The sequence below is a fragment of the Sparus aurata genome, chromosome 13, assembly GCF_900880675.1.
Source record: "Sparus aurata chromosome 13, fSpaAur1.1, whole genome shotgun sequence".
NCBI lineage: Eukaryota > Metazoa > Chordata > Actinopteri > Spariformes > Sparidae > Sparus > Sparus aurata.
In genome coordinates, this window is record NC_044199.1 from 6013364 (window position 1) to 6036816 (window position 23453).

Sequence of the window (23453 nt, forward strand, 5' to 3'; positions counted from 1 at the left end):
CTTTTAGTTTATTTGCTGGTTTGTATCATGACAGTATAAGACCTCTAGGTACAGTTTGACTTTAGAATATCGAGGTTTCACATTTGCCTAAAAATAGAAAAAACAGAGATATCATGAGTTAGATATTGTATTCAGATTACTTTCTGATACTTTGAGATTACTATCCACTCAATGGAGCGGCTGCATCCTGCTTTGACAAGGTGTTATCAGGAACATGTTGGAGGGAAAAGTAAAACGCTCTCTGTTCCTGCATCAACATCCACTCTGAAGGCGGCCTTCACCCAAACTGGGACCAGTGGAGCCACCCAGTGGCCACCAGAGTGTGACTGACAGAGCAGCTGCAGTGTGTTCATGTTTGAACTGTGACCGCAAAAGAGCAAACAGCCGGTGAGTTATCAGCAGATGTGAACAGATATATCTGTATGACAATAACAGAAACCAAATTCATGACTGATGCATGCAATCCTGATTTACAGCACTGCCAAGGATGAAGACATGATTTGAAATTAAAGCTGCTCATCCATTTTGGCCATTTGTAGAGATAGACTGAGATGTCTGATCTTTAAGTGAGGACAGGCTCACTATGGCACGCTAACACACTTTCAAAGGAGGTGCATTTACCATGATCACCACCAAGTGTAGTTTTTTTTTAGCTTGCAAACATTTGCCATTGAGCGCTCAACACAAAGTGCAGCTGACGCTGATGGGTCTTGGGATTTGGAAGGTATTCAGTCTTAAGCTGATGCCAGCACTTGATAAAAACTCAGTAGATCAAATTAATGCAATTTATCTGAGGGGAGCATGAATCTGTGTCATTTCAATACCCCCGACTGTTGTTGAGACATTTCAGTCAAAACCCCAAATTTCATCTTCAAATTGGCACTAGAGGTAAAGTCGTGGGATCGGCATAGTCATTTGGATTCATCCTCTGGGGACCATGATTGTCTGTGTAAGTGTTTGCCGATTCATCCACGCAGATATTGACATATGCTCCCAACATAAGTCAATTGCAAGGCAATTGCAAATTCCTATTGTTGTTGAGATGTGTCAGCGCTTCAGAAGGGTCTGGTTGCACCAATTCTCTGCCGGTAAAAAATAATCTACTTTATCTGTATACCTTATAACCTTTAACCTTTAATTGTGATGGCTGTAGCAATGCAAAATAATGTTAGTGGAACTTGTTTTGCACATTGAGAGGCGATCCCCGGCATGACAATTGTTACATTTCCACAAATGAAAAGGTAAGAACTGCTAGCTTGTTTAGCTTCATACCTTTAGCGGCCAGGCTAGTGTTGTTGCCATTTTTACTGGTAGCTTGGAGGTTAGTCGGTTCCCATAGTGATGGGCAGTAACATATAGCAGAAGGAAAAAAGGGATGGCCAGTATCAAAAAATCAAAGGCGGCGACTCATCGTTGAATAATTTATCAAAACATTTTATTTTCTCGAACAACAATACAATATGTCACAGAAAAATCACAGAGGGATTTAAGACAGGTCTGGCTCAGGTTTTCTTCTATGTGAGTTCTTTTTGAAACAATAAGTGCAGCATAAATCAAAAACAAGTCAAGAGGAAAAAAAAAAAAGAGCATTATTACATCCTTCAAATAATAAGAATAATGAGGACAAGACACCAAAAAAACAAAACAAAACAAAAAAACCCGAAAACCTCGACGTCATCAAAAGTCACATCCCTAAAAGTCTCTGCAAAAGTGTCAAGAATTACAACTACTGCTAATGCTCATCATAAAACCACTAATGCCTCACGAGATTATGAATTTCATACAATGGAAAAGAACATTTTTAAAAGATCTTGTATTCATCTGATAGATACAGTACAAAGACATCATTCCATTTCTGTTACAAGCAACTGTGTTGAAATGGTTTTTTTCGAAGCACCAACCGGTCGGTTTGAGTTGTGTCACTGACTTTCTGCTCATACATCATTATGTTGTTAATGAGGGGGCATTGAGGCAAGGAGGGGTCTAGCACCATGATAATTAAACCGCCCTCTGATTGCACTTCCCCTATCCGCACATTATGACCTTACTACATTTTTAAAATACCTTGTAGCCCCTTGTCAAGTGAAGTACCATTTGATATGCAATAAATATATAAGAAAAAACAACCATGTACAGTATAAATAATGTCACAATTTACAATTTTTCCATTTTTCTCTGTAATCCAAAAAACAGAAACTGACAACAAAAAGAGGTATAAAAGTGGGAATCACATTCCCATTGCAGTAATTTAAACTAGAGTGAAACAGGAATATTTTTTAGGGTGTAATATAATATAGCAACAACAAAAACAAGTGACTGAGGTGGACAAATTTGACCATATACAAATTAGATTCTTGATCGAGAACAAAACTACATAAGTCTTCTAATAAACCTGAAAAAACAGATACAGTATGTACAGTGAATGGTGTGCACGGACTAATGGGGGGCAGGAGCAGGATCTGGAAGTCGTTATTTATCAGAATGCTTATAGATTAGCTGAACATTCGTTTAAATGAACAAAACAGTGAAATAAAAATAGGCCTTGAACATGCAACTGCAATCATTGCATGTGAATACAATCCAGCGAAGTGAGTGATGATTGTATTTAATGCGGGACTCAAAAGCTCCCAGTTTGGACTTGCTAGCTGCACGGCTAACTGAGCTAACCGGCTAACGGCGGCTACAGTCGGCAGCAGTTAACGGCTATTCTAGCGATATGCTGCACCCTAGTTGTATTGAGTATGAATTCTTACATATGGCACCTTTACATTAGGGGTTCTGCATCAAGATTGCTGATACAGCCTATGAAATACAACAAAAAAATCAAAGATTGATGTATGGTTATCTGATTTCCTTCCAAAATCTCAAATTACAATAACAGCACCATCCTCGAAAATCTAGTATCGGCCGGGCTCCGCTTTGAAGAAGTATAAATCCTGTTGCCGTTGACTTAAAACAGCATTTAAAAGCCAAGCGTCAACAAAATGAGATGTTTGATTTTGAAGGGGGAAAAACGGTGGCTGAGCCTTTCCCTGTCACGTCTGAAATCATGTGCTCCGCAACATTTTATACCGGTAAATGCAGTAAATGAACCCCTCCCCCTCCTACCCTGGCAGTGCACGGAGCTGAGGCCCGTCAAAACAGATGCTCGGGGGCACCATGAGAACACTGTTCAGTCCCCTCATCTGTTCGGCCTCATTGGTTTTTGCATCATAAGATTATGATTGTGTGTCTCTTTGGTCTTCTTTCAGACTGTTAACAGACACTTCATTGACACAAACATCAATGGCGACCAACCCTCCCCTTCCCCTTCCCCCTTCCCCCCACCTCCCCCTCCGTATAGCCCATCGATGCACACCACTTGTGTATCCCATAAATTCATTCGCAATGTACAGTTATTTATTTTTCTCATCCGTCATCTAGAAACGAGAACATAGCAACAAAAAAAGAGGTATAAAAACTGGGATTGTTCTCCCGTTTCCAAAAAAAAAAAAAAAAAAAAAACGACACTGTGTCTGTTCTGAGGGCGATTCAAAGGAACCACACAAACAACTATCGAGCTGAAGTTTCCATTTACATACTTGATTTCCAACAAAGAATGAAACCATATTAGTCCTCTGGTAAACCCGTATTTTAGAGAAACTGATAAAAGCTTTTGATTTTCTTTTTCCTTTTTTACTTACATAAAACCTTATTTGTTGGGTGTTTAATCCTCGAATTAAGCTCTCCTCTAAATACAGTTCGCAAGGCCAATGTGGTGTACTTCTAGGCTGGTAAAACTTTTTTTTTTTTTCTTCCTTAAGTATCTAACGAGAATAAATACGCTTGGAATAGCACCTCCGCGAGTATACAGACAGGAATTACAAATGTCAGAGTTTTTACCTGAATACCAAACGAAAAAACAAGGAACCAAATACGATGCCAAATGTGACAATCAGCTACTTCTCCTGTGAAGCCATTCCCCTGCTGGTACAACAGAATCACAGCAAATTCATGGACATATAGAATAACTAGATTGGTGTAAAAAAGTTCTACTGAATTTGCATAAAAGTACCTGAATCAATACACAGAACCGGCTACTTGACGCTCTTTTTGAATCACAGCAGTGTCCGTTGAACATATAACCTGATTTTCAGTGCTAGCAGTGCTTACATTTTTTTTTTTCCTTTTCCCTTTTTTTTTTTTTTTTGTACATGTCTGAAATGCTTTTCATGAGAAGTACCAGTCTAGTCATTCTATTTTTCAAAACACACGTCCAATCAGCAGCTGGTATGGGGAAGACAGTGAGCTAGAGTTGGACAGTTGCTGTAGTATCCATACCTTATTGTGTGATGTAAACAATACTGAGTAAACGTGATTGGCTGATTCTTCGGAGAGTGGTGTTTCGGGAATAGGTTGCCCCTTCGAAGGCAACATTTGTGCTGCTGCCATTAGAGTTTTGGTTTATGGCTGAAAGACGCCGGGGGAGGAGTCCTCACTTTGAAAAGGGTGACGGAGCCTGAAGGGGGAGACAGAGACAGAGAGGGAGGGGGAGAGAGAGAGAGAGACAGGGCTCAGCTGGCAGCTTGACAAAACTGTTTGTGTGTATTGTGTCTGAGTCGGCACATGAAGTTCTGATTTTGGAAACAACGAGGAACCGGTTAGATCCAACATGAGCGACTCATCGACCAAATATCTAATATGCACAACAAACATACCCTAACTTCTGACTATTATTTGTATTTCACACTGTAAAAATGTATATAGGAGGAGAATGAAAATGAGAATGCATGTTTTTCCTCGTTCTGTTTCACTATCTACATTGTTTTTGTTTGAGTTGCCAAGTTATGGGCATATCGGCAGAGACGTCTGATGGAACTAGATGGCGTTCAGCTCGTGGCGCTCAAAACGCAAAAAAGCGTCTCGATCTAGCAATCACAACCCGATTTCTCACGATATAATCCACAGACCTTGCCGTGAAGAGTTTGCCGGGGAACTACTTTGGGAACTATTTTCTTTCCTTATGACCACACAGAAGGAAACCTGCATCTACTCATGGATGATGGGATGTAAACATAAATGGCATCTTCCTCATTCAAACTGTATTGTTTCCCATCTTAGTTAGTTAGCTCAGCTAGCCTCTTGTATAGCACTACAGGTACTGTAAAAGGAAAAGTATGCATTTTTGCCGGAATTACAAGCGTAACATGTCAACCAAAAAAGCAAGTTTTCCCCATATTCCTCCATATAATTTAATATAAAGGGTTCAAATGGATGATGTATTATTGAGATTGTATATATATTTAATAAATGTTATTACAGCCATCAGTGAAAGAGGCGCAGTAAGAACACAATGTCTGAAGATGCAAAATATCTCTGGATCTACTAAACTAATTAAGCTAAATGTTAGCTTGCATTACTGCTGTTTAAAAAAGTTAGGTTACGTTTTGACAGTGCAACTGCGAGCAAAAGGCTGTTTTGAAATGTCTTCAAAAACTGTCAAAGTTTGAGACTCTGGAAGCTGAATTTTGCCGATCACACTGACATGAACCGAACCATTGTGAGGGACTGAAATGAAAGGAGAAGTTAAATGAAAGAGGAAGTTAATCTAAAACATTATGTCATGTGATGTGAACACAAGGGACTACAACATGCAAAATCACTTCTCAGACTCATCACGAAGCAATATGGTCTCCTGACTCCTCCTGACCTGATCTAGACCTCAGGACCAGTCTCAGAGTCAGAACCATCTACGCATCACCATTAGCAATGTAAGATTCGAGGGTGAGACTGACCAGAATGAAGCCATCGTAGGTTTTCATAAGCTCCTCCGTCCGATACTGTTCTAGCACCACTACTCCTGCCAGCAACGGGCTCTTAGCTCGGGCACAGTCCTCACAGTGCACCACGTAGCTCTTCTTAGTGCTGTTCTCGCTGGTCACAAACAGCAGGTTAAACACCTCCACCTGCACAGACACCATCACTAGGGTTCATTTTATGTTTGTTATGCATCTACACCACACACACAAATTTACTGTATGGACAGAGAAGTGAGGCCGGGGCAGGAGGGACTCACATCACACTCGTTACAGTAGTAGGCCGGCTCGTCCTTCACGCGACTCTGGTAACAGATCTTCTTCCCTGCAGCCACCAGCTGCTCCCGCAGAATCTGGATGTGCTTGATGGACTGCATCAGGCAGTGTCTGACGGGAGCAGACAGTGAGATACGGTGAAGTCGCTCACACTCGCACAGATATCCACAGATATACGCACACAAAGAGACATCTTACTTGATCATCTTGTAGGTGTCCCGGTCGCTGATCTTGATGGTGCGAGCCACATTCCAGGAGACGTGAATCATGGGGACGATCGACTTCACCTTCTTCACCTCGTTCCACTCGAAGCGCTCCAGGGCGAGTTGATATTGGTACGCTGGGGGAGCAAAAACACACAAACAATAGTGAGGCTGCAAGAAGGCGGCATATCAAACGGCATATTTCGTGTGTAACTTGAGATATGGAACAACACTTTGCTATGAAGCTTTAAAAGGTCCCAAATTCTGCTCAATTTCAGGTTCATACTTTTATGAACTGGGCGTCCTCTACAAAATGTTTACATGCTTTAATGCTGTCCATGGCTACAGCACCTCCATTCATCCCCTCCCAAAAAGCCCAGTCTGCTCTGATTGGTCAGTTCTGACAGGCCTGAGCCTATGACTGACTTTATAGGTGTGACATCCTAACCCTCTGTGTGTTGATGGCACGGTGTTGATGGCACAGTTTCTGAATACAGTCTCTGTGGATTGTGCATTTTAATACCTTCACAGTATCAATGAATCACCTTCACTTGCTTTGTCATATAAAATGAAGACATTGGAATCTCAATATCTACAATATTGGACCTTTAAGCTCCTGCTTCTCTGTAGTTTTTGGTCCTCCGAACTTACAGTTGAGTGGCCCCACGTTCCAGGCGATGTTGTTGCACCAGCCCACTGCCTGGACCCAGTGTACGGTCCCTGCATTGATCCACACCAGGTCTCCCGGCCTCTGAATGAAGCGGTAAACAGGGATGTTGGAGCTGTAGAGGTCTTCTAGGACCGGCCACCAGGACCCTGTCAGGTAGTCCACTCCATGCCTGAGGGGATAAAAAAACAAAAAGCATCTGATTAATGCAGAGATTGCAGCGCCTTGCAACATCTGATGTTAAATTCAACAGCCCCATCACTCACTTCTCACAGAATTTGTTGATGGCCCCCCAGTAGTGCTCGTGAACAGCGAACCACTCACAGTCCCCGGGCCCGATGTTGATATTGACCGAGCAGAAGTTGTTGTTCTCTTGATGACCTGATGAGAAACAGTCACGATTCCCTTCATTTGAAACGTCACCTCTAAAGTCATGGGTTCACTCACTGTGCTGTCAGACGGACTGACCTGGTGTGCGGCTGCCCGGCACCTTCATGTAGAGCTGCACGGTGTTCATGCCCAGGATGGTGTGACCGACGTGACTGAGCATGTTGTTGCTGGATTCCACACGCATGAAAGCTGGCAGCTTCAGCAGCTCCTGCAGCTGGGGCTTCCACCTTATGGACAAACAAGACTGGTAATGAGAAGGATCCTCAGAGAGTGCATTTTAAAAAATGGGCAGAGGTTTCTGAATAAAATCACACCTTTTAGGGTCGGAGAGATCAATATTGGTCCCAAATTTAATGACCTTTCCCGCAGTTTTCTGCTCTGGGCTGTGGAGGAGACCAAAGCCTGAGTTGAGTGTTTGTTAACATCATATAAACGTGAATTCCTCAATGCAATAAAATCAGTTTGGCGCTAACCTGTTTGTGTTAACAGGTTGGACTTTGCTGAAGATGGCGGCGGCTTTACTGTGGGCTTTGGAGGCGGCTGATGGGTCCGAAGACATGCTGCTCTCCTCTCCTTCGTCTTCATTCTCACTCTCCTTCTCCTCCTACAACACATCTGCATGAGCTTAGCTGACAGGTTGGCCAACTGCTAAAACGGTATGCATCATTACACAGTTCACTCTCAAGGTTAGTCCTGGACAAAAACGAAGAGAAATAGAATTTATTTACATTTTTGTAACTTTCCGGTATCACATATCAGCTGCTTAATGATGGAACTTGGAACTTAGCTAGCGTCACGTGACTCTTTAAACAGGTCTGAGCCACTTATGAAGCTCATTCATAGCCCAGATACTACTCTAAAAATGAGAGATTTGTGATCGGTGATGGTACAAATTATCTTTAAAGGTACAACATGTAAGATATGGCCAGAATTTACAGCATATTGACAGAGTAACGAGCAAATGCTGCTCGCTATAGCTACTCTTTGCTGCAGCTAACTTAAGCTGTAGCTAGCTGTCAGAAGCTAATAAGCTCCATTAGCCATGGAGCTAGTTGCCTTACTTTCGCCACACCAGAGGTGAATACAGAAAGACAAACCAAGATGGTTTAGGTGAGCTTTAATTTGTTTCTGCTGCGTTTTAATTCAAACGTGTGAGGTTGTATTTTCTCTGTTTAGTGAGGAAATAAGCCCAGAAACATTTCCTTTCTGGGCATTTTGGATGTTTATTTTGTTTACTTATTAGACTGAGTAGTAAACTCACTCTCTGAAACTACAGGGGGGCTGTCAGACTATCACCTTACAGTACAAAGTGGTGGTAGGAGACAGGACGAGATAAGGCTACCACTATCCACTATACATTGAATCATTTGTGTACACGTGTGAATATGATTGCCATGAGGGGAAAAGACTACCTGCAGGCTCTCCTGGAAGCTGGAAGCTTGGTACTGGGCATATTTGGCGATGGTGGTGTGGGAACGGCTGCTTTCACATGGCCACGTCTGCAACGCACCGCTGGAATCCCAGTTCTCGTCAGCAGGCTGCTGAACCTGAGTCCTCACTTCGACCGCGTGCTCCGCATTGGCCTCAACCAGGGATTTGGTGGAAAACAGACCGAGGTCTCACATAGGGGAATAGAAAGCAGATAACAGAGATAATTATCAGATAAACACAAATACCCAAACACAAAACCAAGTATGACTTTGATGAAATGTTCAAATGCATTCAAAATAACAGCGCGCAATCATAATCTTTGACTGGCACAACATCACGTCATAGATGGGAATAAATAGTCTTGATTCAAATATGGAGTGCCCAAAAGGTGGCTTTTTCATATTTTAATTATAATAACAACTGAAAACTATCAAATCTCTAAAACATCATGTCTGACATCATCAAATGTCTGCTACAGCAACACTTTTATGATATTCTTCAGTTATATCTGAATCATCAGTGCCTCTTTCTCTTTTTCTTCTTTCAATTTTCCCAAAGCAAAGGACCCTAATTGATGGCAATGAGTTACTAATCACCAAAAACTAATTTAGACTGAACGGAATTTGATAAATTCTGTTGTGCTACATAGAGTAAATGGAGTGGGGATCAATGAGCTGTGATGAGTATTGGTGTATAAACTTACTAAGGCGGAGGGAGCCAGCAAGGCCTCTGATGACAGTGACAGCGTTTTTGGGATCAGTGCAGAATTGGAGCAGAACTGGAGAGAAGGCGTCCCTCTTGCTCTCCAACTGCCAAAGAAAAAAAAATGTTACCTTGAACATTTTGAAAGCAGCAAAGGAGTAAAGAAGAAAAAGATGAAGGGTCTACAGCCATGCTAGGTGCTTACTGGAGCACAGAAGTGCTTTGAGTATGCTCAAAGAGTCATGTTTCCAATTTTCACCCTCTTAGTACACCTGTGATCGATTGACGTTTTCAGGATTCAATACTTGATGGCATTACTTGATTCATTTTTGAAGATGTTATTCTGTAAGGACTCACATAGATGCTTGGTGTAGGAGGGTTGAGCTTCTCTCGAGGAATCGGGATCTCAATGGAAATTCTAGGTTTAACAGAGAAGGCAGGAAGCAGGAACGACTCCTTGAATTTCCCCTTCACCCTTGTCCCCCTGGAAAAAAAGGCAAAAGAGCACCAGAGGACAAAATGCATCAAGTGGAACAACGTCCGTAAAACCTACTCTAGAAATTTTAGAAATGCTATGAATTAATGAGATGCCCATGATTCAGAGCATCTTCGCCAGAGTACTCACTTGCACGCCCTGACCACTTCAGCTGCCTTGTTTTCAATGCTAATCTTGGAAAGCGGAATTCGCGGCTCCTCAACCTCGGATATGTTGAATGTTTGTCTTCCACCACTCTCCACTTTAATCAAGAGGATCTTTAGCTCCTTAGACAAGCCCATGGACAATGCTTTCAGTTTCAGTGGGTCGACTGGAGCTAATGAGCTGGGAGGTTTACTTGCTGGTGTGGACACACATAATTGGGATGTGTTGATTGTTACTGTTGACGCTGAGCTAGATGTCTTGGTATTTGTGTTTGCGGCTGCCGATGAAATATTTTCTAACTCGCCGCTGTCCTCCTTCTTCTCTGTTAGTATCTTTCCCTCAGTGTTCCCAGAGTCCACTTTTTTTCTCTGGATGTCTTTGCCATGCGAAGCTTGATTTTCCTGAGGAATCTGGCCCTTCGTACTATCTTTCAGAGGTCTTGGTGAGTTTCTGGAGATTAATGATGATGAAACATCCTTTTCTTCTACGCCACGTATGTCATTTGCTTTGTTTTTAGGACAGATTATGCTGCTTTCTTCTGTCTTTATCTTAATCCTGATCTCTCCTTCTCTTCCTCCGTCCTCAGCCTTTTGTTTTCTTTTTCTGTCTGTACCTATGTGTTGTGTCTCTTCGGTACCCCCTCTCTCTTCCTTGGTAGAGACAGTAATGAGGCTGGTGAAGGAGGCTGTATGTGTTGTGGTCAGCCTCAGCTGTGCACTCAGTGACCCATCCAGAAGCGATGACTCTCTTCTCGCAGTGAGGATCTCTGTATCCTTACCCTCTGGTTTCTCTTTTACATCATGCCCAATTTCTTCCTGCTTCTCCTTCAGTGGCGCGTCCTTTACGGGCTCCCTCAGATCTGCCGGACTGTGGGATTTTGAAAGCGTGTCTGAGGTAGTGCGAGATGGTGATGGAGTATCAGGTTTTGAAGAAGGTGTGGGATCTGACTCGGGGGAGAAATCCTGATGCTCGTGGATCTCTGGCCCCAACTCAAGTGAAGAGGAGTACTTCACTCCTCTGGCAGTGCCAGCAGGAGCCCCCCCAAATGGACCTCCTCGGCATGTGACCCTCTGGCCTCCAAGAAAGGTGGCCAGGCTCTTGAAGACATCATCCAAACCGGTTTTATGGTGGCGAAGCTCAGAGAGAAGAGAACCAGAACTTTTGCCGAAGCTGTCCTCCTCTTCTTTCTTTTCCTCTTCAGAATCTTGTTCCGTTGCACAGGGGAGATCACAGAGTTCAGATGTACCACTGGGAGAAAAATTGGCAAGACTACCTTCACAAGGCTCGTTACTCAAATCATCAAAGCTTTCACTGTCAACAGGAGGAGGAGATAAGCACTGGGTGGGGCTTGGCTGGAGGACAGGTCGACTTATCACTCCCTTTTCTAGCTCCTCCTCGTCTTCTCCCAGAACTGAGACTGGAGAGCCCTGCCAACTGAGAACGGGTGGAGTATTTGCAAGGTTGTCTCCCATTTCCTGAAAGTTTCCCATCACCGCCACAGGCTGTAGGTCCGGGGCATTAAGAATCCCTCCCTGCCCACCATATTTGCCCTGCGTGGGCTGCTCTAAGCTAATAGAACAGGCTGTAGTGAGTGGTTCTAAGGCTTTAAATAAAAGGGAGGGGAGTGTATCATCAGGCTTTGCTTTTGGTCCTTTTACCAATTTGGAAGAGATGATGGTTGGCTTTTTGCTGGTCTGCTTGCGACTGGTGTTACTGGGAAGAGATTGTATTAGCTGTTTCTTGAGAGAAGGTTTTGGGACACTGCTGTTCTTCTTGGACATTTTGTGATTTTCTGATTTTGAGGATGGCTGTGGTGAAGTGCAGCTGGGATGAGGAGTATTTGCGGACGGCCTGTGTGTCCTCTCTCGTCGTTCGCTCCTCATCCTGTGCTTGTGTTTGGATGGTGACTGGCCTTGATTCTCGGGGGGCAGAGTTGTAGTCTCCATTTTACTCATTTTGGCATCTCCTGAGGAATTGGAAGTAGAGATGGAAGTAAACATTTCCTTTTCTGTGGCTTTACTTTTCAAGCCTACCTTTCTTTCCCTCTTTGCTGATTTATCCCTCTTCTTTTTTCTTTCAGCCAACCTTTTTTCGTCTTTTTTCTTACGCCTTTTTCTTTCTTCGCCTTTTCTGTTTGCCTTTTGAACATCACCCTTTCTCTCCCTTTTCACCATCTTATCTGGTTTTTTGAGTTCTTCCAACTCCTTATCTGGCTTGTTTGCTCTTGATCTGCTGTGGGGAGACTGTCGGGAGCAGAGGGGCTGTGAGGTCTTTCTGTATTTGACATCTGAAAACCTGGATTTTTGACTAGCGTGAGATGTAAGAGATGTGGTAGATGTCAGGTTAGGTCGCAGGGTGTGATTTGGACTTCCCTGGAGTTTCTGCTGTCCATTTAGGCCAGGACTAGGCTGATGAATGTTCAATGGATCTTTTCTACCATTGGCCGACGTGTATGAAGAGGGACTGGAAGGAGAACGGGGACTGCTGGCAGTAGAACCTCCATCTTTAGTACTGCAGAGGAGGGATGAGTAGGGAGGAGAGTCTGCACCAGAAGACTTAGAGGTGGCTGGATCCCTTATAATGACCCTTTGATGAGTGCGCTGAGGTTCCTGCAGAGCAAATGACATGAGTTTAGACTTTTGCTCAGGACACTCAAAACCACATACAAAAGCTGGGAAACCTTGGGTCTTGGTATTCATGCATTGCAGACCAAGTTCACCCCCTTTATGACAGCAGCACTACATGATGGCAGTGGCCCTCTCTTCAAAATTACAAAAGCTGCTCAGGAATGGTCCAAGGGACGTGAGAAAAGGCTCAAGGCATTGAAATTCCCGAGATCCCAATCCGCTCGAGCATCTGTAGGAGGTTCCAGGTCTGATCCATGAAAACCCCACTGTGGATCAGACTTTGCTCTGACTCACTGATGCATGGAAACAGGACCTCTGGGGGTGTACTGTGATGTCTGACACCAGGGTGTTGGCGGCTTTGAGTGAAAAGGGTTGTGAGGCGAGTTCTCCATGGAAGAGGACTTATTCCGGCATTACTCACAGATGCTCGATCAGATTTGGATCTAGGGAATTTGGTGGACGTGTCGACACCTTGAGCTCTTTGCCATGTTACCTGAGCCATTCCTGGACTCTTTTTGGTTGGGTGCTTTGGTAAATCTGAGATTTTTTTCATGCTATTTAATCATGTAATTCTTACTGTGCTTTGTTTGTGGTGATAGCTCCGTGAGTCCTTTTCCTCAAGAGGGTGTAGCGACTGGTTGTGCTGCAGAGCTCTGGGGTGGCCTGTGTGCCGCTGATAGTGGTAATGATGGTTTTGGTGGCTGTAAGGCACACGTGTGTGGTCTGCTGGTGAAGACGAGATTTTCCGGTCGATCTTCCCTCTGCTTCCGTGATGTGGTGGTCTGCTGCCACAACTCTGGCTTAGAGCTGCTGGATTATTGTTAATGAATCCATGTCCTCCAGCTCGCAGTTTAGAGGTTTCCTGAAAATTTCAACCGAACCAATAGCAGAACTCAGCAATAATCAACATGTTTGCTCAGTTTTCAGTAATAATTTACTCAAGCTTATACAAGCTTACCTGTTGCTGTGTTGTTGAGGTCCTGTGGTCAGAGTAGTGACAAGGACCTCCCCTGTCGTTCAGAGGCTTCCAGTCATCTTGGTTGGACCGGTGGTGGCGAGGTGGTGATGGGGCATGGGCAAGTAATGGTATGTGCCTTGATCCAGGATGAGATGACTACACAGAGAAGCATAAATATTCTGTCATACTATTTTACCAATGGGTGGTGCTACAGCACAGAAATGAAAGGCAGTGTACAGAAAAGCCAACTACCATTACCTGATCAGGGCCAGAGTCCCTTCTTCTCTTAGCTGGACACTCTTCCCTCGGGGATAAAGGGTGCTGTGGGGGTGGACTGTGCTGGTGCAGTTGGTCTCGCCGTTGGTTGAGGGCTGGCCGCTTCCAGGGTCCTGGTCTGTTGTTTATCATCCTGTCTGGAAAGCTCCTGCGGCAGTCTGAGGGGGCCCATCGCTCTGGTGGGGACTGGAGTTCTCTGTTGTTGCGATGCAGGCGAGGACCCCCATGCTGTTGGTCCCAAAGAGAAAAAAGTCTAAATCTTAATGATGACACACTTCAAGTTCCAATAAAAAATTCAAACTCCTTTGAAAGTAATGTTGTTTCAGATCTCCTGGGCTTACCACAGAGTTGCTGACATTGTTGTCCCAGTTTGTGTAGCGGTCTCCTGGCCCTGTTAGATAACTGTTGTTGGTGCCAGCTCGGTTGTGGAATGAGCGCGTGGAGTTGTGATGCCAGTTCTGGGCCTCAAACGGCCGTTCTTTGCCATCCCAAAGACGTAGAGGCTGTCTGTGCCCCTTAGAGATACTCTTGTCCTGGACATGGTTCACTGCTCTCTCCCCCCTACGGAAAAGACCCACTGAACTAAGGAACGCGTATCATAATGCAGATACTGACTCAAAACAATGATGCCACAGCATGACACAAATGGGACTTTATATGCCAAGTTAATATTCATATCCATGGTAGCATCAAACGTTGAACTGATCTGCTGCTTCAGTGGCAATTACAAGTGGAGCTGGCTCTCCAACTGTTTTTTAAAAAAGCCATGCTTTCAAGTGGTTTCAGTAACAAAACCATTTTAACTTATTTAAGAAAGATTACCTCTGCAATAAGCTGAAAAATTCACATTTACAATGCAGTGTTTGAATGATATGGGTCCTGATTTACCCACCTATTATAAAGACGACTTGATGGTGGATGATGCGATTGATTGCGCCCTTCTTGGCATCTGTATTTAAGAAGAAACATACAGAAGATTTGCAGCAGCTCAAGGTTAAAGGTGTGAGAGTTCAAACTATGCAGCTCATGTGTGCTGGAGGCAGCTTTGGCTCAGTGGGTAAACCAGCTCGCCCACTTATTACAGGGTTGGTGGTTCAATCCCCAGACTTACCCCAAATTGCTGCGCAATAACTGTGTGAGTGGGTTAGCTTTGTATAGGCACCACTGTCGAGCAGTTCGGCACCTTGCATCGCAGTTTCTGCCATCAGTCATGCCTGAATGGGCAAATGTGCTATGTAGGTGTAATCTACCATGTGAGCATATCTCACTTGAAGCCAAACGTTCTTGTTTTCCGCGACTGTTGACTTAACAAGGCATTAGTTTCTCTTTCTTTCGCCTTGTTTGCATTGTATGTACACGTTTTCTTTGAATGTCAAAGAGATGTTCTTTGTTAATGTTTGCTAATTTTTTTTGCGTCAACCAAAAATGAGATGTTACTTCTGGGACACATTCAGTTTTAGCAACTTTAAGTGACTTCTTTTTTTATATTTCATAAGGAAAAAACATCCACTTTTGAAGCAACAAACTTGTTTGACCTAACTAACTATAAAGCAAATATGCATATCTTGTTCATCAAGCACTTCTGGTTAAAGGGCCACAACCCAATGCAAAGGATTATGTTTTCAGTGTGACCCTATTTAACCCTTTTTTGATATTTTAAACATTTATATTTAAGTCATTAATTTGACTTTACAATAAGAACTGTGAGCTGAATTGGATTGCATCTTCACATAACAACCTAGGTTACTGTATCTTATCAGCACTGTAGGCTATATCAGTTGCAGTGCGTGTCAATTGTTTACAGTTTAGTGTTATGTCTCTTTGGAAGTCACACTTCTTAATCACAAGTGTCACTCCTGCAACGCCCCCAACCAGACAGCTAAAGATAGAATCATATTCATTAGGGCCAACCGCAACTTCTGCAGCTGAATAGTTCAACTGAGGCTTCTCTCAGCTGCAACTGAAGAACATGCAGTTTCATTCATTTGATTCCTGCTTGTGTAAGCTGCAGATGGGCTCATGCTCACAGCTGCAGCTGAAGTAAGAGCTTTTCATGAATATGCTCATCACAGTTTCAGTTAATCAGCCGGTCCCTTAAAGTGGTGCTTATCTTGAATCAACCCAGACAACAAAGGCTGGAGCCCCACCTGCCGGAGTGACCTTTTGGAGGAAGTTCAAGCCTGAAGTTGTTCCAGTGTCCACTCCCGCTGAGTTTAAACTCTTTTCAGCGAGACCTCAGACATCTCTCTAGGTGTGCAAGACACATTTATTGTTGCATCTGCTTTTAAAAAAAATAATGATATCAAAAACAAATTGTGTTTTAAACAACTGGGAGTGTTAGCTGGTGTTCATGGCCAAACATCATACTGCATGTCATGATTACTTAAGAAAGGAGCTTTGTCCACTGCATCTGAAATGATATGTGTGCACCTGTGAATATACCTCTGACCAGTAACAAATAACGAACAACACCGTTGTAAGTGTAAGTGTGTATGAGGGTGCTGCTGACCTTTGTGTGTGGCTCCAGGGGCGACTGTTTACAGGAGCCCATTGTCCTCTGTTAGGTCCTCCAGCTGGATAGGAGTCCCATGTGTTACGGCCAGAGTACAGCTCTGCTGGGTGATACATGCAGCCTGAAACACAGATGTTGTTTAATGTGCATGATGTACAGATTGTGAATAAATACATGAGCAAAATAAATGAATATAAAGCGGATTACATAAAATTCAATATGGAAGTGCAGCCACTATCGTCTCATCAGATCTTAGCTTATGCAATGATCATGCCATGCCAACATAATCGACAGAAATAACATTGTTGACTTTATATCAAAGATGTCGTGTCCTGTTCTGCAGAGATATTTTCTGATGTTAGCATGCTAACCAACTAGCCCTGGCCCGATCTGTCTCGTAATACCACCCCAGGCACTCAGTCTGTACCACTAGCTGCATGGCTAACTGAGCTAATGGCACCAGTTAACAACGCTAGACAGTTTATCTGGGTATGTTCAGCTTGTTTGGAGTGAACTTTGACAGGTATCCAATTCTTACATATTGCACCTTAAATCTGTGAGTAATTCCTTATCTTCACAATGTATAACATGAATTAAGGGAAGCTTGAGTTTCTTGATGATTGTTCAGAGTACTGCTCGGCCCACAGGAGGGGAGGGACCCTTTAATCAAGTGATGTCAAAAACAATTACTGCTGAAATTTGTTTTTTCACTCATTATATTGATGACGATGATTTATACCTTCACAGAGCTGCTTGAATGGAAACTCAGTCTTTGCAGTTTTGCAAGACTACATTTCTGCATGTAATCCATCTTAAACACACACGTGCACAGAAATAAATGTTGTGGTTACCAGTCTTGGTCTGTATTTGGGAGGCCCTCCACTTCACACCCGGGAGCAAGAAACAGCCTGTTGACCAAGAGAGATGCAGTCCATACGTGATTATAGTGAGAGAGACATGTATTTCTATCGCATGTCTGCACAGTATACTGCTTCAGTTCTGGCTAAATACCAATTAAGCCTTTAATCCATGTCGATCTGTCATTTGCATCCAGAACCAAAGCTGCATTCTGTGTATCTCTAGTAGATTTTATTGTCTCGTGCTGTATTTTTTCTGCTGCACTGTATCTATTGAGTGGTCATATCATCAGTCAGCCAGAGCTGCATTGTGCATTCAGCCCCTCTCTAATCACTGCTACCCAGCAGTCACCACAGCCAGTGGCCATTCAAAAGAAAAAAAAAAAAAAGAACATAGGACCATGACGAAGGACCATGGCAACCTCGCTTTAAGAACAAAGACAAGCGGAGAATAAAACAGGGTGGGCTTCTGTCAGACTTTTGTCACTGTTTAGTATTAACTCTGATTCTTTGTTCCTCTGACAGAACTGGTGGGGAATTTGTCTCAGATCACCAGCAGCCATCTTCCACCCAGTCCATCAGCTGCGACTGCAGTCACCTACAGGCAAAGTGAGCTCAGTGTTTATAGCATTTAGCCTCTTCTGCACACCTTCACCTTTTATTGGTTTATTTCCCTTTGATGAAGACCGCATACAGTCATCTCTTTCATCATAATAATCATCGCCGTCTTTATTGCTGCAGCCAAACACTTCTGCACTCAGTATATTGAAGTCCTTGTGAAGATCCGCTTTGCATGCAGAACCTGCATTGCCCTCCTGGAGATAAGTTGCACCTGTGTATGCATTCATTTCCTATAGCCGTTTATAAATAGAAAGGAGATCTGCTGTGCAACATTTCACCACTTCCCTCATGCTGCATGTTTGTTCCATACAGGTTAGTTTGTGGTGAGACTGTTGCAGCTGTGCTGTAATAACCTTTCTGCGAGTGCTGAATGAGCTAAGTGAGCCACTTATTCAAGAGTTCATTTCCAACCAGTTGCTAGAGCAACTGAAGCCAGACGGCTCCTACTGCTGTGGCTTCAGGCTTTTTACAGTCAACGGCATTCAGATTTATTTTTAGAGTAGGAAGAGGACACAAAAGACCTCCATGAGCGCACAATGTTACTACACTGCAAGCATACAGTAAAAGGGAGATTGCATGTTTTTATACTAACATGCAGCACCGTACTCCATCGTGCACAATAGTCACAGCATGTCTGATTACATCCACTCTAATCCTCATATCACCTCGTGTTCCACTAAAATCTGCTTCTTTTTGACACAGCAGCTTTTCTCTGCTGCAGCTGGACTCACCTCTTCATCGTCTGATTTTAAAGCGCTCTCTGCTTTGGGATCTTGGTCGTTTCACCTTACTTTCTAATGTACGTTTTGTGTTCCATCTTAGATCAACACCACAACACTTCACTGTGTGTTTAATTCACGCCAACGACGTGTAAACTGTGTTTCACAGTTTGCGTTGTGCTACAACAGTTTAGACGCACTGTTTCCCTCTCTCTCTTTGACGTGACACCTCACCCGTGCTTTTTAACCCTCAGTTTCGGTGTATTTGCGCAACATTACCGAGGCTGCGGATATGCCATCTGCTGTAGGCCGTTCCCTGCTGCCCACTACAGTGTTGTGGGGGGAGCCGTCAGTCAACAGCAGCTTAAATTTGACTCTGCACAACAATGGCTCTGTGCTTCCAATATTGAACCCATCTGTGCCGGGTTAGCTCCATACATCTGGAATTCAGCTGCGGGGCCAAATGATGTCATGCGCATAAAGGGGTTAAGTTGCTGCTGGGGTGAACGCTGAGGCAATGTAAAGAAAAGCAAACACTGCAGTGCAGGAATGTACCCTGAATGTACTTAAGTACCATTTTGACACACTTGCACTTTACTCAGGTCTGTTTTATGTTACTTAATTCGTCTCCTCCACTGCATTCAGAGGGAAATATCGTACTTTTATTTCACTACATTTAGTTGATTGCTACATAAATCGTGCTTTTTATAAAATGATGCAACACTGACAAGCGGACAAACAGTATCTTTCAGTCTAAACAAAATGAAAGACACAAGTAGTGTGGGCTCATGGAAGTTGTTGTCTTCCTTGTTAAACAACCAGTCTGTCAGCGGTGTTCGCTGACACGGTAATGTTTTAGTTTCCATCCTCGCGCTCTGACTCTCTTCCGGAGGTTGAAGGAACACATGCAACCACATGAAATGCAGGAACATTGTTGGAAACATTGGGCCTAACGTAACGTATTGTATTTTTAAACAAACAAGTTATAAAGAGACTAAGTAGGGGTCGTTAGGGACGCCGGTACATTATGTTACCTTTGGACGGAGCCACGCCAGCTGTATCACAATGTTTTCGGTCTTTTGCGCTAAGCTGAGCTAACCGTCTCCAGCTTAAACTTTAAAGTTGAAGAGGCAATATGTAAGAATCGCATTTAAGAACCACCTGTCGGATTCATACTCAAAACAAATCGATCGCTACTAGCTGTAGATAGTTAGCTAAGTTATCTCAGTTAGCCTAGCTTTAGAGCGTGATGGGTTGGGGCTAGCCCGTTAGCATTCAAACTTCAGTGTGACATCGTCATGTCAGAACTGTCATGTACATTCTGCTGATCATTTTATTGAATTTTTTGAATGTTGTCTTACATATTGCACTTTCCAGCACAAAATCAATAACAAAGGGCTGTTTTTTTAAACACTGTAATGCTGAAATGTTACATATTATATATTTAAAAGGCTTTTACTGTATATGTAGCACTTACTACATACTACTTACTACTCCAATACTATAATGTTCTTCTAAGTATATAACACTTTGCACATGGAGTACTTTTACTTAAGTAAAGGCTCTGAATACCTTATATAACTCATTACAATTCTGTTCCTGACTTATATGGGGACACATCTGGAAAAAAAAAACGATGCTAAAATCTGATATGCTGATGGGTATTTAGTTGGTATTTACTGCTGTCTGGACCCCATCCCCCCCCTCTTGTCACCAAGGAAACCCTGGTCATGTGTCCGTCACCACAGAAGGATAGCCACGCATCCATTCATGTCTCTGCTGAAGCCCCCATTAGGCTAACCTCTGACAGCTTCACCACACCAGTCCTGCTTGCCGGGTGTAAATTCGAGACAATTATTTTTATTCGAGTGTGCGTGTGTTTGTGTGTGTGTGTTTGTGTGGACGTGCATCCTTGTCACCGGTCTTACCTTACAGTGGAGCGCCGAGAGGAGAGAGGGGAGACAGACTCTGGTCTAAATTTGATGATGCTCGCCAGTCAGGAATAGCAAGACGGCAGACCCGTGCAGTCTCGGATCCCTTTAAATAGACGCACTCATCCTCCGCTCGCTGGCACACGCACACACACACACACACACACACACACACAGACACACATAGTAGAGTGAGGAAGTGAGGAAATACCACAGTCAGTTGGTGCACAGATGTAGCGGACAGGAAGGTTTTTATTGTTTTCAAATTGGGAGGGGGGCGGCATCTCTAGCCCTCTACCTCAGGTGTTGCTGCCATTCTCTTCCCCTCTCTCGTTTCCTACAACACATGCTTTCACTCACATGCACACTGTTGCAAACCCAAGCCTCCCCGGACAAAGAAAAGAGAGATGAACAGAGATGAAGGAAAGAGAGAGGAGAGGAAGGACGGGCCCCGTAACCTTTGACAGGCCGCTGAGCTCTCTTTTCTCCGGCCTTTCCTCTCCGTGGCCCTGCCCCGTTACCTCTGCTATCTTTTCGCGACTTGTTTCAACAAGGCTCCTTTTCTTTCTTGATACCCAATATCCCTGCCTCTCTTCCTCTCTTTCCTTTCTCTTCCAGGGCTATGTGTATGGCTCTGCCTATGCCTCACCCTCCCTTTTTCTCTGCACGCTGTGTCCTTGTATCCCTGGCAACCGATGATATCATTTAGCCCAGAGCTGGGAGCAAGGCCTCAAGCAAGGAGGGGATGTGTTTGTGTGTGATTTTGACATGGATGTCAGAGGGAAAGGGAAGGGGGGGGATGTCGACGGTCTATAAGATTTGATCTACACTTCCACATTTGAATAAAAAAACGCTCAACGCTGAGAGGAGTGTCCTCACAATCAACAGTCTGTCACATTCTCGCATATCTCACACTGCTTTCTAGCTGCAGAGAGCCACTGCAGATGTGCATGTCTTGCTGAAAGCCTCGTGTGTGCATATGTGTGCATGTGCGTGCATGTGTGTGTGGAAGTAGTAAGGCTACTGATCCTATACCATAAAAGGAAAGGTGGGCTGCACCAGACCGGGGCCCTGTCTCTGGTGGCTCCCTATGGCTAGCTAACATGAAGAGAACAGATGGAGGGGGAAGCGAGAAGCGACAGTGTACAGACACATCCTGGACGCATGAACACGCGTGATTTTTCTTTCTTTTTCTTTTTTTTTGGTATTGGATCGGGGCCTGAAATAGCGGCGCAATCACAGAGAAAGAACGTACAGTATGAGGCGAATATCAATCACATTTCTAAAAATAACATCCCTGCAGCCCCTTGCTTCCCTCTCTCCCTGCTCTATCCCCCTTTCTCCCTCTCGCTGTAATAGCAGCTTCTCCCGGTGTATGCTCCATAAAGCACAGCCCTCTGAGGGGTACTGGAATGTACCAAGGCAAGGTCAAGAGCCAGAAAAGAGGGGTGTCTTTTTGCAAAACAATGCAATATGTAGAGTTTTTTTTTTTTTTTTTTTTGGTTGCCAACAGGAGACAATGAAGCGGGTTAACAGGTTCGAAGGAGGCAGCGGCGGCACGTGTGGGCGAACGAGTGTGTGTCTGTGCGTGTGTGTGTGCGTCAGGCAACTGGGTTGTGCGAGGAACTGTAACCTAGAATCTCACATCCAGGTGGTGACAATCATATCGACTGAAAGCCTACACCGGGTGCATGCCGTGTGTGAGCGATAGTAACCACAGACGGCCTCTGTTTTTAACTCAAACGTGAGCGTCTTGAGATGGATGTTTTATTTAAAAGCACAACAAAGCCGCGAAGGAAACCCGGCGTGAGAGGACGGCGCTGAACTTTCGGCAGAGCGAAGTGCTCTTAAGTGAGCACAGTTTGGACAGTCGCTCTAAATGGAGATTAAATCATCACGCTTGGCCACACTGTAGCAACTTACTACTTTACACCTACCTACCAACACACACACACACACACACATATATATGTACACACACACACACACACACACACACACACACACACACAGGCTGATATTCAACAGTTATGATCGCTCCAAATAGCAAAAAAATGCAAACACAACACAAGTGCAACCGCTGCAGCTCCCCCTCCACTACATTCAACCATTTTCACATCTCTTGCTCCTGCACTGTGTCACTGCATGTGAGCACTGCATGTGTGTGTGTGTGTGTGTGTGCATGCCTGTGTGTGTGTGCGTGTGTGTCTGTGTGTGGGCTTCATGCATGAACGTGCAGCACACAGTCTGCAGACGCACACACTGCAGTATGTTTCAGCCAAGACAGATCGTTACAGAACAATGACACACACAAAATCAAACAAGATGTAGACACACAGAACAGAGGAGGCACACACACACACACACACACTTCTTTCACACACATTTACATGCAGCCACAAGCAAATAGCACGTCAAGCTTCTCCTCTTCCTCTCTCTCTCTCTCTCTCTCTCTTTTTACCTCTTTCTTTTTTTTTCCTCTTTGTCCTCTTTGGTCCACACGCCCCTCTCTGCTCCCCTTTTCCTCTCTTTCACTCCTTCGCCACCTTGTCTCTCACCCGATCCTCTCTCTCTCTCTCTCTCTCTCTCTCTCTCTCCTCTCTGTCTCCTTTCTTCCCCCTCTTCCTCCTTCTTCCTGTTTCCACTCCACTCTCTGATGCTCGGGCTCTCGCAGCCGACCGATCCATGCACGGAGACCGGCGAGGCGGGCCCCAAGCCAGCTGCCAGTCACCGGAGGAGAGCCAATGAGAAGGGGAGGCTCTCCACCTCGATCACAGTTTGCAGTGAAGTAGAGGAGGCAGGAGGAGGGGAGAAGCAGCAGACAGAGGCATGGGAGGAGGGGGGGGGG

General features: G+C 44.2%; 1 protein-coding gene across 3 annotated transcripts; it reads right to left on the reverse strand.

Annotated features, from left to right (window-relative positions):
- Window positions 1–1413: 1413 nt before the first annotated feature.
- Window positions 1414–23377, reverse strand: kdm6bb (lysine (K)-specific demethylase 6B, b). 3 transcript variants are annotated; one of them, XM_030437737.1, is made up of 22 exons: window positions 23067–23376; window positions 20603–20741; window positions 17329–17385; window positions 16475–16598; window positions 14858–14914; window positions 14307–14526; window positions 13948–14193; window positions 13690–13845; window positions 13309–13593; window positions 10090–12713; window positions 9822–9948; window positions 9466–9571; window positions 8744–8949; window positions 7805–7935; window positions 7646–7714; window positions 7410–7558; window positions 7208–7322; window positions 6926–7113; window positions 6270–6411; window positions 6056–6182; window positions 5775–5945; window positions 1414–4498 (listed from the first exon to the last, which is right to left on the reverse strand). In XM_030437737.1, exons 4-22 carry the CDS (start codon window positions 16591–16593, stop codon window positions 4475–4477), a joined length of 5262 nt encoding a protein of 1753 aa, XP_030293597.1. In that variant the 5' UTR covers window positions 16594–16598; window positions 17329–17385; window positions 20603–20741; window positions 23067–23376; the 3' UTR covers window positions 1414–4474. The 3 variants fall into 3 exon arrangements, with proteins under 3 accessions (XP_030293597.1, XP_030293598.1, XP_030293599.1); XM_030437738.1 differs by lacking the exon at window positions 17329–17385 and having other exon boundaries at window positions 23067–23377; XM_030437739.1 differs by lacking the exon at window positions 14858–14914 and having other exon boundaries at window positions 23067–23377.
- Window positions 23378–23453: the final 76 nt, after the last annotated feature.